Here is a 19438-nt window from a genome sequence, read left to right on the forward strand (position 1 = left end):
TCACACCACATGCACTGCATCCCTCACACCACATGCACTGCATCCCTCACACTGCATGCACTGCATCCCTCACTGCAACCACTGCATCCCTCACACCACATGCACTGTATCCCTCACACCGCATGCACTACATCCCTCACACAGCATGCACTGCATCCCTCACACTGCAACCACTGCATCCCTCACACCGCATGCACTGTATTCCTCACACAGCATGCACTGCATCCCTCACACTGCAACCACTGCATCCCTCACACCATATGCACTGCATCCCTCACACAGCATGCACTGCATCCCTCACACTGTAACCACTGCATCCCTCACACCGCATCCCTCACACTGCAACCACTGTATCCCTCACACTGCATGTACGGCATCCCTCACACCGCATGCACTGCATCCCTCACACCGCATGCACTGCATCCCTCACACTGCAACCACTGCATCCCTCACACCACATGCACTGCATCCCTCACACTGCAACAACTGCATCCCTCACACCACATGCACTGTATCCGACACACCTAATGAACTGTATCCCTCACACCACATGCACTGCATCCCTCACACCTAATGAACTGCATCCCACACACCACATGCACTATATCCGACACACCTAATGAACTGTATCCCTCACACCACATGCACTGCATCCCTCACACCTAATGAACTGTATCCCTCACACCACATGCACTGCATCCCTCACACCGCATGCACTGTATCCCTCACACCGCATGCACTGCATCCCTCACACCGCATGCACTGCATCCCTCACACCGCATGCACTACATCCCTCACACAGCATGCACTGCATCCCTCACACTGCAACCCTCACACTGCATGTACCTCATCCCTCACACCGCATGCACTGCATGCCTCACACCGCATGCACTACATCCCTCACACAGCATGCACTGCATCCCTCACACCGCATCCCTCACACTGCAACCACTGTATCCCTCACACTGCATGTACGGCATCCCTCACACCGCATGCACTGCATCCCTCACACCGCATGCACTGCATCCCTCACACCGCATGCACTGCATCCCTCACACTGCAACCACTGCATCCCTCCCACCACATGCACTGCATCCCTCACACTGCAACAACTGCATCCCTCACACCACATGCACTGTATCCGACACACCTAATGAACTGTATCCCTCACACCACATGCACTGCATCCCTCACACCTAATGAACTGTATCCCACACACCACATGCACTATATCCGACACACCTAATGAACTGTATCCCTCACACCACATGCACTGCATCCCTCACACCTAATGAACTGTATCCCTCACACCACATGCACTGCATCCCTCACACCGCATGCACTGTATCCCTCACACCGCATGCACTGCATCCCTCACACCGCATGCACTGCATCCCTCACACCGCATGCACTGTATCCCTCACACAGCATGCACTGCATCCCTCACACTGCAACCCTCACACTGCATGTACCTCATCCCTCACACTGCAACCACTGCATCCCTCACACCACATGCACTGCATCCCTCACACTGCAACAACTGCATCCCTCACACCACATGCACTGTATCCGACACACCTAATGAACTGTATCCCTCACACCACATGCACTGCATCCCTCACACCTAATGAACTGTATCCCACACACCACATGCACTATATCCGACACACCTAATGAACTGTATCCCTCACACCACATGCACTGCATCCCTCACACCTAATGAACTGTATCCCTCACACCACATGCACTGCATCCCTCACACCGCATGCACTGTATCCCTCACACCGCATGCACTGCATCCCTCACACCGCATGCACTGCATCCCTCACACCGCATGCACTGTATCCCTCACACAGCATGCACTGCATCCCTCACACTGCATGTACCTCATCCCTCACACCGCATGCACTGCATCCCGCACACCGCATGCACTACATCCCTCACACAGCATGCACTGCATCCCTCACACTGCAACCACTATATCCCTCACACCGCATGCACTGCATCCCTTACACTGCATGCACTGCATCCCTCACACCGCATGCACTGCATCCCTCACACCGCATGCACTGCATCCCTCACACCGCATGCACTGTATCCCTCACACAGCATGCACTGCATCCCTCACACTGCAACCACTGCATCCCTCACACTGCAACCACTGCATCCCTCACACCACATGCACTGCATCCCTCACACCACATGCACTGCATCCCTCACACTGCATGCACTGCATCCCTCACTGCAACCACTGCATCCCTCACACCACATGCACTGTATCCCTCACACCGCATGCACTACATCCCTCACACAGCATGCACTGCATCCCTCACACGGCAACCACTGCATCCCTCACACTGCAACCACTGCATCCCTCACACCGCATGTACTGCATCCCTCACACCGCATGCACTGCATCCCTCACACCGCAACCACTGCATCCCTCACACTGCAACCACTGCATCCCTCACACTGCAACCACTGCATCCCTCACACCACATGCACTGCATCCCTCACACTGCAACAACTGTATCCCTCACACCACATGCACTGCATACCTCACACCTAATGAACTGTATCCCTCACACCACATGCACTGCATCCCTCACACCGCATGCACTGTATCCCTCACACCGCATGCACTGCATCCCTCGCACCGCATGCACTGTATCCCTCACACTGCAACCACTGCATCCCTCACACTGCATGTAATGCATCCCTCACACCGCATGCACTGCATCCCTCACACCGCATCCCTCACACCGCATCCCTCACACCGCATGCACTACATCCCTCACACAGCATGTACTGCATCCCTCACACTGTAACCACTGCATCCCTCACACTGCAACCACTGCATCCCTCACACCACATGCACTGCATGCCTCACACCGCATCCCTCACACTGCATGCACTGCATCCCTCACACTGCATGCACTGCATCCCTCACACCGCATGCACTGCATCCCTCTCACCGCATGCACTGTATCCCTCACACAGCATGCACTGCATCCCTCACACTGCAACCACTGCATCCCTCACACTGCAACCACTGCATCCCTCACACCACATGCACTGCATCCCTCACACTGCATCCCTCACTGCAACCACTGCATCCCTCACACCACATGCACTGTATCCCTCACACCGCATGCACTGCATCCCTCACACTGCAACCACTGCATCCCTCACACCTAAATGTTCAATTTACAAAAGTCATATTTGAGAAAAACATAGCATTTAAAAATTAGCAACTTTATAGAAAACAAAAAATGGCAGCAAATGTTTATTTTCTTCTATGTAATTTTTAAAGATCCAGTAAAATAAACGAAAAAAAAAACATTGTGGCAATATATACGAGGTATGTCTAAAAAGTTTGGTGAATGGTCTGATATATCTGTATGTGCGTCGAACAGCAATGGAGCAACGACTGCATCCCTCACACTGCATCCCTCACCAGGGGCGTATCTACACATTGGCCTGGATGGCAGTCGCCAGGGGCACCGACCGAGGGGGGGGCGCCACCCAGCGGTGCCATCCACGGGCAGATGGTAGATACGCACCGGGTCTTCTCTTCACAAAAAATAAAAAACTTCAACTCAAGGCGCTGGCAGGCACGCACTTCAGGAAGCTGCACGGCCCAGGGAGGGCTGGCAGCAGCAGCCTCATCCTCGTTGCGACCGTGCAGACGGGCCATGCAGCTTCCTGCAGTGCACGCCTGCTGGCACCATGAGGTGATGTTTTTATTGGTGTGGAGAGAAGACCCAGCGCGCGTGACCAGTGCAGAAGAACGAACAGAGGAGCCGCAGCCCGCAACAGCACTGCAGCACCAAGGTAAGATGTCGGGATTGGGGGCACAGAGGGGGGCCTGCTGGGGAGTGGGTACTTAGAAGGGGGACTAGCTGTTTTTTTGCCCTGTGGAAGCCATTGTGTGTTTTTTAAAATTAAAATAAGTAAAAGCTGTGTGAGCGGACGGGGCTGTGAGGGGGGAGAGCTGGGGAAGGGAGGGGGTGCAAGTCCCTTATGTTGCCTGGGGCGCTCTGACCCTTAGATACACCCCTGTCCCTCACACTGCATGCACTGCATCCCTCACTGCAACCACTGCATCCCTCACACCACATGCACTGCATCCCTCACACCTAATGAACTGTATCCCTCACACCACATGCACTGCATCCCTCACACCACATGCACAGCATCCCTCACACCTAATGAACTGTATCCCTCACACCACATGCACTGCATCCCTCACACCGCATGCACTGCATCCCTCACACTACATGCACTGTATTCCTCACACAGCATGCACTGCATCCCTTACTGCAACCACTGCATCCCTCACACCACATGCACTGCATCCCTCACACCACATGCACTGCATCCCTCACACCTAATGAACTGTATCCCTCACACCACATGCACTGCATCCCTCACACCTAATGAACTGTATCCCTCACACCACATGCACTGCATCCCTCACACCGCATGCACTGTATCCCTCACACCGCATGCACTGCATCCCTCACACCGCATGCACTGCATCCCTCACACCGCATGCACTGTATCCCTCACACAGCATGCACTGCATCCCTCACACCTAATGAACTGTATCCCTCACACCACATGCACTGCATCCCTCACACCTAATGAACTGTATCCCTCATACCACATGCACTGCATCCCTCACACCACATGCACTGTATCCCTCACACCGCATGCACTGCATCCCTCACACCGCATGCACTGTATCCCTCACACAGCATGCACTGCATCCCTCACACTGCAACCACTGCATCCCTCACACCGCATGTACTGCATCCCTCACACCGCATGCACTGCATCCCTCACACCGCAACCACTGCATCCCTCACACTGCAACCACTGCATCCCTCACACTGCAACCACTGCATCCCTCACACCACATGCACTGCATCCCTCACACTGCAACAACTGTATCCCTCACACCACATGCACTGCATCCCTCACACCTAATGAACTGTATCCCTCACACCACATGCACTGCATCCCTCACACCGCATGCACTGTATCCCTCACACCGCATGCACTGCATCCCTCGCACCGCATGCACTGTATCCCTCACACTGCAACCACTGCATCCCTCACACTGCATGTAATGCATCCCTCACACCGCATGCACTGCATCCCTCACACCGCATCCCTCACACCGCATGCACTGTATCCCTCACACCGCATGCACTACATCCCTCACACAGCATGCACTGCATCCCTCACACTGCAACCACTGCATCCCTCACACTGCAACCACTGCATCCCTCACACTGCAACCACTGCATCCCTCACACCACATGCACTGCATGCCTCACACCGCATCCCTCACACTGCATGCACTGCATCCCTCACACCGCATGCACTGCATCCCTCTCTCCGCATGCACTGTATCCCTCACACAGCATGCACTGCATCCCTCACACTGCATGCACTGCATCCCTCACACTGCAACCACTGCATCCCTCACACCACATGCACTGCATCCCTCACACCACATGCACTGTATCCGACACACCTAATGAACTGTATCCCTCACACCACATGCACTGCATCCCTCACACCTAATGAACTGCATCCCACACACCACATGCACTGTATCCGACACACCTAATGAACTGTATCCCTCACACCACATGCACTGCATCCCTCACACCTAATGAACTGTATCCCTCACACCACATGCACTGCATCCCTCACACCGCATGCACTGTATCCCTCACACCGCATGCACTGCATCCCTCACACCGCATGCACTGTATCCCTCACACCGCATGCACTGCATCCCTCACACCGCATGCACTGTATCCCTCACACAGCATGCACTGCATCCCTCACACTGCAACACTCACACTGCATGTACTGCATCCCTCACACCGCATGCACTACATCCCTCACACAGCATGCACTGCATCCCTCACACTGCAACCACTATATCCCTCACACCGCATGCACTGCATCCCTCACACCGCATGCACTGCATCCCTCACACCGCATGCACTGCATCCCTCACACCGCATGCACTGTATCCCTCACACATCATGCACTGCATCCCTCACACTGCAACCACTGCATCCCTCACACTGCAACCACTGCATCCCTCACACCACATGCACTGCATCCCTCACACCACATGCACTGCATCCCTCACACTGCAACCACTGCATCCCTCACACCACATGCACTGCATCCCTCACACCACATGCACTGCATCCCTCACACTGCATGCACTGCATCCCTCACTGCAACCACTGCATCCCTCACACCACATGCACTGTATCCCTCACACCGCATGCACTACATCCCTCACACAGCATGCACTGCATCCCTCACACTGCAACCACTGCATCCCTCACACCGCATGCACTGTATTCCTCACACAGCATGCACTGCATCCCTCACACTGCAACCACTGCATCCCTCACACCATATGCACTGCATCCCTCACACAGCATGCACTGCATCCCTCACACTGTAACCACTGCATCCCTCACACCGCATCCCTCACACTGCAACCACTGTATCCCTCACACTGCATGTACGGCATCCCTCACACCGCATGCACTGCATCCCTCACACTGCAACCACTGCATCCCTCACACCACATGCACTGCATCCCTCACACTGCAACAACTGCATCCCTCACACCACATGCACTGTATCCGACACACCTAATGAACTGTATCCCTCACACCACATGCACTGCATCCCTCACACCTAATGAACTGCATCCCACACACCACATGCACTATATCCGACACACCTAATGAACTGTATCCCTCACACCACATGCACTGCATCCCTCACACCTAATGAACTGTATCCCTCACACCACATGCACTGCATCCCTCACACCGCATGCACTGTATCCCTCACACCGCATGCACTGCATCCCTCACACCGCATGCACTGCATCCCTCACACCGCATGCACTACATCCCTTACACAGCATGCACTGCATCCCTCACACTGCAACCCTCACACTGCATGTACCTCATCCCTCACACCGCATGCACTGCATGCCTCACACCGCATGCACTACATCCCTCACACAGCATGCACTGCATCCCTCACACCGCATCCCTCACACTGCAACCACTGTATCCCTCACACTGCATGTACGGCATCCCTCACACCGCATGCACTGCATCCCTCACACCGCATGCACTGCATCCCTCACACCGCATGCACTGCATCCCTCACACTGCAACCACTGCATCCCTCACACCACATGCACTGCATCCCTCACACTGCACCAACTGCATCCCTCACACCACATGCACTGTATCCGACACACCTAATGAACTGTATCCCTCACACCACATGCACTGCATCCCTCACACCTAATGAACTGTATCCCACACACCACATGCACTATATCCGACACACCTAATGAACTGTATCCCTCACACCACATGCACTGCATCCCTCACACCTAATGAACTGTATCCCTCACACCACATGCACTGCATCCCTCACACCGCATGCACTGTATCCCTCACACCGCATGCACTGCATCCCTCACACCGCATGCACTGTATCCCTCACACAGCATGCACTGCATCCCTCACACTGCAACCCTCACACTGCATGTACCTCATCCCTCACACTGCAACCACTGCATCCCTCACACCACATGCACTGCATCCCTCACACTGCAACAACTGCATCCCTCACACCACATGCACTGTATCCGACACACCTAATGAACTGTATCCCTCACACCACATGCACTGCATCCCTCACACCTAATGAACTGTATCCCACACACCACATGCACTATATCCGACACACCTAATGAACTGTATCCCTCACACCACATGCACTGCATCCCTCACACCTAATGAACTGTATCCCTCACACCACATGCACTGCATCCCTCACACCGCATGCACTGTATCCCTCACACCGCATGCACTGCATCCCTCACACCGCATGCACTGCATCCCTCACACCGCATGCACTGTATCCCTCACACAGCATGCACTGCATCCCTCACACTGCATGTACCTCATCCCTCACACCGCATGCACTGCATCCCGCACACCGCATGCACTACATCCCTCACACAGCATGCACTGCATCCCTCACACTGCAACCACTATATCCCTCACACCGCATGCACTGCATCCCTCACACTGCATGCACTGCATCCCTCACACCGCATGCACTGCATCCCTCACACCGCATGCACTGCATCCCTCACACCGCATGCACTGTATCCCTCACACAGCATGCACTGCATCCCTCACACTGCAACCACTGCATCCCTCACACTGCAACCACTGCATCCCTCACACCACATGCACTGCATCCCTCACACCACATGCACTGCATCCCTCACACTGCATGCACTGCATCCCTCACTGCAACCACTGCATCCCTCACACCACATGCACTGTATCCCTCACACCGCATGCACTACATCCCTCACACAGCATGCACTGCATCCCTCACACGGCAACCACTGCATCCCTCACACTGCAACCACTGCATCCCTCACACCGCATGCACTGCATCCCTCACACCGCATGCACTGCATCCCTCACACCGCATGCACTGCATCCCTCACACAGCATGCACTGCATCCCTCACGCTACTTAGTCTCCCCAGTCTCTACATACATACATATACATAAAATAGTTAATATATTACATAAAATATAGGCATCATACTGCCACAATGTTAATGGAGGATATCAAAGTTTATCAATATTCCAGGACAAATTTTGAAATTCCCCTGAAAGTGATGTACTTTCATAATAGGATTTTTATTTGAGTACTTTGTGAATTTGAGCATCTGATAACCATGGCAATATTATGTAACTGTTTCTCCATTTTCAACAGCACAGGGGATGACAAAATCCCTTTTTCCAACCGTTTTTTTATTTGCTTGAATTGCCAGCTAGATAAATTGTGGTAGAAAGTGAATTAGCTTTATAGGAGCGAAGCATAACTTGTTGAAGGTTGATAGCAATATTTTTTTTATTATTATTTAACAGAGAACCCCTCTAAGGAGCAGATTCAATTCAATTCAATGCAAGTCTTGTGCATTTATCTGCCAGTTGCAGTAGGTAGATCCTGTTTGCAGCTCCATAGGCTTCAAGCAGAATCTGTCTTATAGAGTTAATGTGTGGAAACCACCGGGACCCGCACAGACGGCTTCCGCTACTATTTGAGTCTGCCTCTAAGTAGCAGTTGGTGTCATGATCATCTAAATCAGGGATGGGGAACCTCAGGCCCGGGGGCCGTATAAGGCCCTCGGAATCATTTGGTCTGGCCCTCTGAGCTTTTTGCTGTTAGCCTCATCTGGCACACTGCCGTCACAATCTATGCACCAGTGCCACCTGGAACGTCCTTAGGACGCTTCAGGTGGTCACACTGCTGCCCTTACAGCTCCCCAGAGCATCCTGAGGATGCTCCAGGCATTGCTGTAATCACCAGCGATTGTGGCCCTGCCCCGTGTGATGTCACACGGAGGGGGCGTGATCTGCACCAGGCCTGCCCATAATGTTATATATAGAGAAAAGGTTCCCCACCCCTGATCTAAATCCTAACTGTCTACATATATAATTATTGTAATTGTATATGTACAGTGTGTGGCTTACCTCATTATTGATCTTCCAGCAGGAGTGTGATACACCTCATAGCCGTCTCTTCTTAAAACATCGATGACAGTATTGTTGCCCATAAAATGGCCTAAGTGTAGATCAAAACATCAGTGTAAATGCTAATTACATGATAAATCTGAATTCATCTCTCTACTTGCCCATCATATTATATGTTATAATGCAGAGCATAGCTGTTTCACTAATTTTAAAAATACTCTTAATACTTTTAGTTGTGACATGTAACATAGAGCTGTCTGTATTGATAATATGGAAAATGTTAAACAAAAAATGCACAAGAAGCTACTATGTGTCAGCACATTCTTATACACAGTGGTACTTTTTATCAAGAGTTAGAAAATGTGTTAGTGGGAAACAATAAACAGCTGATAATAATGTAATGACACACTTGTGTAAAATATATACCATGTAATTCTGTGAGAACTGTGGAATCAGTGTGTTATTCCCTCTCGTGCGTGGCCGTATAGGACGGCTTTATGAAGATTTTACCTCGCACCTACATGAGGTGCGAGGTAAAGTCCAACAGCAGGGACTCGCGCACGGGGTCTCGGGGACTCCCGCGCATGGGCTCGCACCAAAGGGGGCGTGCTGTCGATGTTGATTGACAGCACGCCCCCTTTGGTGGGCGTGCCTGCCAGACGGAGGCGTTCCCATGGGAACGCCTATCATCTGAAGCCGGCCCCACTGACATCACTAGTGATGTCAGTGGGAGTGATTTTGGCTCTGATAGAGCCAAAATCACTCCAGGGCTTGTGGCAGGGACACCCTACCACAGGGTCTCTGTCGCAAGTCCGATGGTCGCGATGGTCAAGACCATCGTGACCATCTTTTTGGCCGCTCGCATATCCCACAGCTATACGAGCGGAGGCCGCTCCATTTTCATGGAGGAGGGCCCTGATTCAGAGCGAGCGCTCTGGTCAGAGCGTTCAGCTCTGAATCAGGCCCATAGACCTCAGGAACTTTACATGTGCCTGTTATATGTTACTTCTAAACTGGTGAACACAGCATAACTGGAAGTGCAAATTGTTGAACCCTATGGGCGGAATTCAATTGTTTACGCGGTCCGGATCTACTGTATAAAGTGACAGGAGATCGCGGGCCGCTATTCAATTGCTGCCATTTTTCGCGCTAATCGCGCCCAAAGTGGTCGGGTTTAGCCGCGTAAAGCAGCTACCCCCGACCAAAGTGCTGGGCGCGACCGCGAAAAGTGATGTTTGGGCGCCCAAACAGGGCTGTGAGCTGAAATGGAGCGCTGACAGCTGATCGCGCCCAACAGGAGCAACGATTGAATAGCTCTGTTGGGCACGATGGGGGCTGGAAACAATTGAATTCTGCCCTTTGAATGAAATGCAAGACATATACATAAGGATTCTGAGTAAAAGTTTCGAAGACTACTAAGAAAAACACGTTCTATTCTCTTGTATTATTAATGTTTACTCTGAGAGATTCTGTGTGTTGTTGGTATGTTCTTCATAAGGTTTCATAATCATTATTTGCACGTTATACTGTAATCACCAAGCAGCGAAGTGCCTGATAAATAAGCCCTAAGTTCTCATGTGAATGAGCCATAACACTATATGGGCCCTAACACTGGTTGTTACAATACTTCTTGGGCTACCAATCTTTTCCAGTGCAACTACAGGTTTCACAACACCCACCGAACCACGCAGTGTCAGACTGGGACATGAAGGGCCCACAGGGGGAATGCATCGGTAGGGGCCCATGCTTAAGGGGAGTGGTCATTCACCACAGATGCTTGGCTAACCATTAGGCAAAACTTGGTGCAGTTTCTATAGAAAGGAACCAAGCCACCATGCTGATCAGTGGTCCTGCTCCAACAGGTAACTGACCATCTAATAGAGTAACAATCTATGATTTGAGGTCTGGAACCTGAAACCTAGAGCAGTGGGGCCCACTGGGGATTTCCCCTGTACCCCTGTGGGTCAATCCAACCCTGGAGCCACGTCTTTCCTGAATCCTACCTTACCCTGAATGCATTGCTCGTTTAACAAACACGGCTCCTACTTATGTTCTGATATTTGATATGCACACTGCTAATTTTAAGTATTCACATTAGTCTTTCCATTTCGTGTTAATGTTCTATACAGTACAGTGAACCATTGTCATATGACTGCAAACATGTTCACACAATACTTTTGAATCCTGTGACAGCAAAAGCAATGATGTAATGTAGAGGAAGAATACTAAGACCTCTGTGCTTTGTATTAACAAGGTTGAGACATTCAGCAGCTCTAGTAATTACGTAATCAGTGGCTACTACTCTCGATCACTGAGGATGGATACTAACAATTGCATCTTCAGCAGTGGTCAGAGGTGCAGAAGAAAAGCATTTCATATTACTCTCTCTTTCTTCTGCATAAATTAGGAATATTCTGAATATAGGAATGCTACTTTCTTTTAAATAATGAGTTAGATAACTAAAACACAACGCAAATGGGCAACATAGTCAACTACTGCTACAATGTAAATTGCTTTTAGGTAACTGATTTAAGTTGAACACATAGCCACTCTATCTCTAAAGGTGCAAATACACGTAATGATTTTTTGAACGATTTGTCGTTAACGACATCGTTATCGTTCAATCGTTCAAAAAATCGTTCTGTTTCTGAGTTATAACGATGAACGATAATTGTTCAAGCGCGCTCCCGTTTGTAGTTTGTAGTTATCGTTCATCATCCATTTCAGACTGTCCAACATAATGATTTTCATTAATGGAAGGAACATTTTTCGTTCATCATTGTAAAAATCGTTCATTACACTTCAAAAAATTGTTCACTTTTTCAAGGGAAAATCTGACAGCTAATTGTTGGTTACAAAATCGTTACGTGTGTATGCACCATTACATGTTTTTCATTTATTTAAATATTTCAAGTTCTACTGTAACTTGTTTCCCAGCAGTTCGTCATTGTGATTCTTTAAAATTCTTCCATATACAATGACTCACTGAATTTCTTAGGGCTGGTGCAATGTTCCAGGGTGCAGCCAATGGTGCGTCTTTTTGCGCAAAGGGGCAAATTAGTGCCACAGCTGGTTGGGTCTCTGTACAAATCCCACTGCCTGCAGCATTAGCATAAAGACGCAGTTACACTGCGTAAAAAGAGGCAGTCACGCAGCATTAGCGTCCATTTCTGAATCAGGCCCATTATTGTTACTAAATACAGATGTGTCCATATACATCTTCTGTGCGCTATAAGTTGCGCTACACATAATGCGTGAGCGCCGTGCGATTCAGTATCGCCAAGCATTTTTTCGTGAAAGTTTTTACCTTCAAATGCATCTTATTCTCAAAGGGAAGCGAATAGAATGCACAAGCAGCGTCTGCTGATTAAAATGATATGCAGCATGCCTATATTCTGTGTGTGACTGTGCATGTATCTGCATGCGGAATGCTATGTTACATTTTGCATGCAGATACACCTGCAGTCGCACACAGAATATAGACATGCCGCATATCATTTTAATCAGCAGACCCTGCTTGTGCATTCTACTCGATTCCCTTTGCGAATAAGACACATTTGAAGGTAAAAGCTTGCATGAAAAGACGCTCTATACTACCGAGTCACGCCACGGCATGGCACAACTAGAAGGGCTGTTTAACGCACAAGAAAGTAAAATGTAAGTGGACACATATTTACAACACAGAAATGTAATGGATAAAAAAAAAAACATCTATCATATCTTTAGTCTGGAACAGCACGTTTACTTTGTTGTTACAGTTCATATTAATCCCTGCATTTATAATCTTTTATGGGGTTTACGTACTAATTTCCAATTTTTGTCCACTGAGACAACATTGGCAATAATATCTGATTTATTTATTTTGCACAATAGAGAGTGGTTTTAAAATCATACATCAGACTATAAAGCTGATTGTGCCAATGACTAATGCAGCTGTGATTTGTGTTGTCAGATTAGTCATTTAGAACCAGTCACATCTAAATGACACTTACTGTACTGCAATTTTATCAAGTACAGTACATGATGCAGCCGTGCGTCATGCATCTAAGCACATTATTATTGTGTCAGTATTTTACCTGGTAACTCATACATGTCACACACTGACACAGAGATCAGAGGCAGACTGAAGGGCAACTAATGCAATAACCTAGAAATGCTTCTGGCCTTTCAAGAAAATTTTTTTTGTGAATGTAAAGTATTCCTAAACCACATGTTCTTTTGGATATAACTGCCCATATATATATGAGGGCACATTAAGGGGTCTATGTATCAATAATCACGATACTGCTGCCATTATTATCGGTCCAACTCGTAGGGGATATTTACATTTTTTATGAAAATTTCCTGCTATGTACAAAGGGGAACTTGCAGGGACAGTGGCTTAGGTAACCGCTGTCCCCGCATGTTATATACCCGGCAAATTCCTGTGGAAGCTGACACTGCGCATGCGCATAGCGTCAGCTTCCGGGGCCGGCCGGGGGCTGCGAGAGAGAGATCGAAAGATCTCTCTCCTGCACCTGGAGCCTCCATAAACTACCGGTGCTAAACTATGAATAGTTGGAGTTTAGTACATAGGGGTCAGATCGTAGTCCCCGTTGATAACACTGGGGAACAGTCAATCTGTTGCCAGGGATTTCAGAGTCGAGTTCGATTCATTTTGTGCTCCTGATCATGAATATGCCATGCTTAAATTTTCAATTGACTCTAGTTTTTGAGATATGTGTATGTCTTTAATATTTATGAAAAAATAAATTAAACAATGTTAAAAATAGTTAGAAAGATTTTTTTTTTATTCTAATTAAATTTGATTTGTAAAATGTTATAAAAAGACACAGGATAATTACATACATAAGTGTTAGGAAGCCATGAGAACTGTTTTTTGTAGGATTTTCTTTTGTATTCTTGGTTCGGGCAGTTCCTCTGCAGACTCCAACAGTAATCGGCCATCATGTGACAATCCCACCTCCCTTGATATCTTTCTTCCATTACCTGAATATCCTGGTGGAACCGCATTCACCCTGTTCTTTGCTTAAATCTCCTAGATTGGACGGGAGGTGATCTAAATGGCTGTACAAAAAATGTACTTTAATACTCATGTTGGCACCTACTTTCTCAAAACATTTTAGCATGTTGTGGACTAATTCATGATAGTTGTCTGCCCTGTGATTGCCTAAAAATTTTTCAATGACAGACACATAACTCAACCATGTTTCAGATTCGGTTTCAGTCATAGATGTGGTAAAATTTGGATCCTTCACCAGTTTCCGTATCTGTGGGCCGTCAAAAATTCCTGCCTTTAATTTTCAATACTAAGAGATGGAAATGTTCGACAAATATACGTGAAACAATTGCCTGACTTGTCCAATGCTTTTACAAATTGTTTAATTAAACCCAGTTTGATATGGAGAGGGGGCAGTATGATTTTTTTCATGTCAATTAAGGGCTCATGAATGATGTTGGCTTCTCCTACAGTTATAACTTCTCTTGGAGGCCATACGGTTTGTGCCAGTGCTTTTGTTTTGCACGAGTATCCCATAAGCAAATGTGACAAGGATACTTACTATATCCACTTTGCTGCCCAAGAAGAAGTTTGCCATTTTTGAATCGACACAAACAGACTACTGATGCTGAGAATAAGCAATTTTTTTCTAAGACTAACCTGATATTTTCATACTGTTCTTTAAGTTTTGTTGAATGACAGACAGGAAGCGACGCAAATTTGTTCCCATTGTGCAGTAATACGCATTTTAGGTCATTTTAGAACTATCCAAAAAGAGCTGCCAGTCTTCTGCTCGATATTCTGGTAAGCCCATCATCTGGAGAAGTTCCGGAATATTGTCGCAATACACAAGATTGTTATCTTGGCTAAAGTATGGCTAGCTCTCTAGTTCGATACGACGTTATAGTAACAGTGACAAGACAGTGCTTTTCTTGAAGTCTGGATGCTAAAAGCTCAGCTCCTTTTTTCGATAAATTCAAGTCACGAATTAAATTGTTTAGTTCCTTTTGAGAAATTTGTTTGGAGTAGAGGAAACTTTCTTCAAACTCACTTTCATCAGTGTTGTCACTTGCACTGGATGAAATTAACATTTCCACATCATCACATTCAACTTCGCACAAAGGGCCTGATTCAGAGCCACTCGTAAGCGGCCGCTCGTTCGTTCTAAAACAAGGGGTGGCTTTTCAAATGAACCGTTCGCTGTTTGCGGTCTGTTCACGCCTCTATGTCTGAACGAGCGAACAAAACTTGCGTTAGTTTTTTGGAAAAATACGCCCCCTGGCCGCTCACATCCTACGTCATGTCCGCTATTTATTAGATTAATCGAGTACATCGACAAGGGTATGAACTGCTCGCTATTCTTGGGGTTGGTGTTTGCTACCACAATTTTGCGAGCAGTTCTGACTATAAAATAACCCAGTGACGTGGTCAATGACGCTGCTGTTTTAAATATGCACACCCATAAAACGCCCGTTTTGACCTTTAAGCACGCCTGCGTTCTGATTTCCACTCCCCATTTTCAAGCACCTTCCCCTGTTACCACCCACATACGCCTCTTTCTGTCACTCAAAATAGCAGGCATTCGCTATTTTGCGAGCACATAAATTTGGGCCGCACTGACTGGTTAGCGCATGCGTATAACGATCCGTACGCATGCGCAGTTGGGCTAACATCGCTCGGAACGAATGAGCGGCCGCTTACGAGCGGCTCTGAATCAGGCCCAAAGAACTGAATGATGGTGCAGGTAAATCTTCGCTATGTGGTATCGGTTGTTTTGCAGAATTCATACTTGGGTATTCCCATTTGCGTTTGTTAAATCGATTTATACCCTTCACATTTACAGCACAAAAATAGCAGTCACACAAGTGATCTTTTGGCTCACAACACATCATAGGTATGCCAAAATTAAGTCCTTTTCGATCCTTTAGTCCAATTACGGAGTGATTCCATGCAGGTTTTACAAATTTTGTGAGGCACCCAAATCTTGTCTTGCAGGCTTATGTGACGTCCAAAATAAGTCTGATACACTTGTTTTACGAATACAGTTATATTTTTTCTTTCTTTCTTTTGCAACACTATATTTGCCACAAATATAACAAAAAACATCAGAGTTGTTAGCAACCGTCTTCAAGAAGTACTCAGGCAACTGGAACACCCCCCCCCCCCCCGCATTTGTCTCTTTTTGTGATGGTAGCAGGAATTCCACGTGCAACACATAAAGCTAAATTTCACAGCCAATTGCAGAATAAGGTGACTAATATGCAGAACAATTTTGCTAATTTCTCTCTGTAATCTAGAACAATTCAAGTAAATCCAGGTACACACTTGTACATTCATACTTCAGGTATGATTCTTCTTACGATTACACTTACTATAGAAAGCCGATGCATACTCACATTTACAATCTAACTTGCAATCTATGATCCATATCTCTCTAAACCATCTGCTGAAAAAATGTGACTCCATACACACTCTACAGATATCTGGCTTCGCTGCTGGAGGTACATTGGCAGAAGCATCGTACAGAACGGCCTTTAGTGCATACACACTTCCGGGTTTGTCCGATATTGTACCATCATATCTGATTAATATTGGGATGCCCATAAAATCAGACCTTCAGATGCAATCAGTTTACTTCTGATAAACCATGATCGTAGGTATGTACACACTTAAGACATCTCATGAACAAGTCGGGAATTGGAAGATCTGTCAGACGATTGTATAGGTGTGTACGCAGCTGTACTCAGCGGTTCTTTAGTGCGATCCATAAAAAAACACACTAAGTTACTAAAATACATGCTTTTAGTAATTCAATCTATTTGCGGCAGTTCAAGGGTGATGACTTGATAGTATTTGCATGCCCTCAATATAAATATATACATATCCACTACAGCAGTGGTGACGGTCCCAACACTTTTCCGTGAATTGGGAGATAAAAATAGATGTCACACGATTCATTTTTTGTTGTATCACCAAGGTAAAAATATTGTAATAAATAAACCAAAAATTATAAATAATGTGTTTAAAAGAAAAAAAAATAATTATGTCACAATTACAATTGAAATATCATTCATATACAGTATCATTTAAACAACATTGTGACAAATGAATCTGCACAGGCTGGATATCACTGCAATATGGTTTATTTTGTTTTTTTTTTAACTCAGAAGATGCAAATATGGAGTAACATATATGGCAAACTGATTGATGTACTGTACAACTTGTACAAGAAAGCAAGTTTGTTGCTAAGGGTTACTACATATTTACTTTAGTTATTACATACCTCTCATATACTGTTAGTTTGTGATAGCAGGTCTCAAACATTTTAAGGCAACTGTTCTCAGCCTGAATGTCACTGATTATATATGGGCAAATGCATGAAGAACACACTTATCTCAGCACTATCACAGCTCCTGTTTCGCTCTTCATTGTTACAAAGCAAGAAGCTTTTGCGCCAGAATGTATTAATCTGGCAGATTCTGGAGTGGACAAATTATTAACCCTTTAGCGATCACAGCACCTCTTGTATCTCATCAGCATAGTGCTCATGTGATACGTAATGGCTCGTGGGCGGCCCATTTGCGCAAGACTGGGGAAAAAACGTGACACAACGTTTAGAAAGGATGACCCATTTGCCTTTCTGAAGGCAACAGTAGATCATGTAAATAACCATAACGCTATCCTCAGATTCTCAAATTAGCTATTTAATGGTTGTTAAGCTATTTAAATGCTTTGCTGCCATAGCCTGCTATGGTGGCAGGTTACTGTACAATCAGTCAGGCGCCACCACGACATTCATACAAGGACATCCAAAATCCTGAGAACCACCTTAAGGGCCCGAAATACCTGAAAGCCTATTGGCCAGGCTGCTGTGCTATTAGCAGTATTACTGCAGGTAGTCACGTGACAGAATGCCTGCTTCCCATTGGTCACTCAGTCCTATATCTTGACAGCTCTCCCAGGTATCCATGCTGGTGATAGTCCCCGTAACACAAGTTCTGACACAATGGGCTTGATCCAATTAAGTGTGAGTTCCTTGTGGCGCGAGTAGGTGCAGCTGTATGCTGCTCTTACAGTACTGCCGGACTTGCACATTTTTGTTTGCACCTACTCGGAGTGAGATCAGGCCATGAGGGGAATTGTACACTGTTGCAATGGCAACTGTCCCCATTTGCACCTAATTGGATCAAACCCAGTGGGCTAAATGTCATAGGGTGAGAGTTTAAAAAATGTGAGAGTTTAGCAGTAAACTCTCACATTGGTCGATTTTTATCTTCAAAATGGGAACACATCGGGGTGAGATTTTAAATCGTGAGAGTTTTTTTGAGTGAAAAACATGCGAGTTTGTTCTGTTGCTCTGTTCTCGGACTCTATTACATTGGCCGAGTTTAAAAAGTGTGAGAAAACTCTCATATTTTCTAAACTCTGACCCTATTACATTTGGCTCAGTGTGTTTGGCCAGTGTTTTTTCTTGTTTACAGGGAAATCTGACAATATTAAGGTATAGTGTTTCCACCTTTTGGATTTTTTCCTGGAAATGTAATTCTTGAAATGCCTGTACGGTAAATCAGATAAATTACATTTTCAGTTTTGATTTTTTTGTTTTCTGTAATTAGTTTTGTTAGCTTTCATGTTATGTACTTAACACTGCATTTTAAGTACATATCTTTACAGGGAATTTGACCAGCAAAAAAAATAGGTACTGTAGAGGCCAGGAAATCTGGAAACACTAATTTGGATTCCTTGTTGTGACCTTCTGCCTGTCTGACCTGTCTACTGACCTCTCCTGCATTAGATCTTCTCTT

At 46.9% G+C, this 19438-nt stretch overlaps 1 protein-coding gene across 1 annotated transcript in view; it reads right to left on the reverse strand.

Moving 5' to 3' along the window:
• The window catches only part of TRABD2A (TraB domain containing 2A), a 116203-nt gene that overhangs the window by 8861 nt on the left and 87904 nt on the right, over nt 1-19438 (reverse strand). The window contains exon 5 of the mRNA XM_088478512.1: nt 9635-9725. Coding sequence (XP_088334638.1) covers nt 9635-9725 — 91 coding nt within the window. The remainder of the gene's footprint in view (nt 1-9634; nt 9726-19438) is intronic.

The sequence above is a fragment of the Taudactylus pleione genome, unplaced genomic scaffold, assembly GCF_031769625.1.
Source record: "Taudactylus pleione unplaced genomic scaffold, aTauple2 ptg000214l, whole genome shotgun sequence".
In the NCBI taxonomy this organism is placed as follows: Eukaryota; Metazoa; Chordata; class Amphibia; order Anura; family Myobatrachidae; genus Taudactylus; species Taudactylus pleione.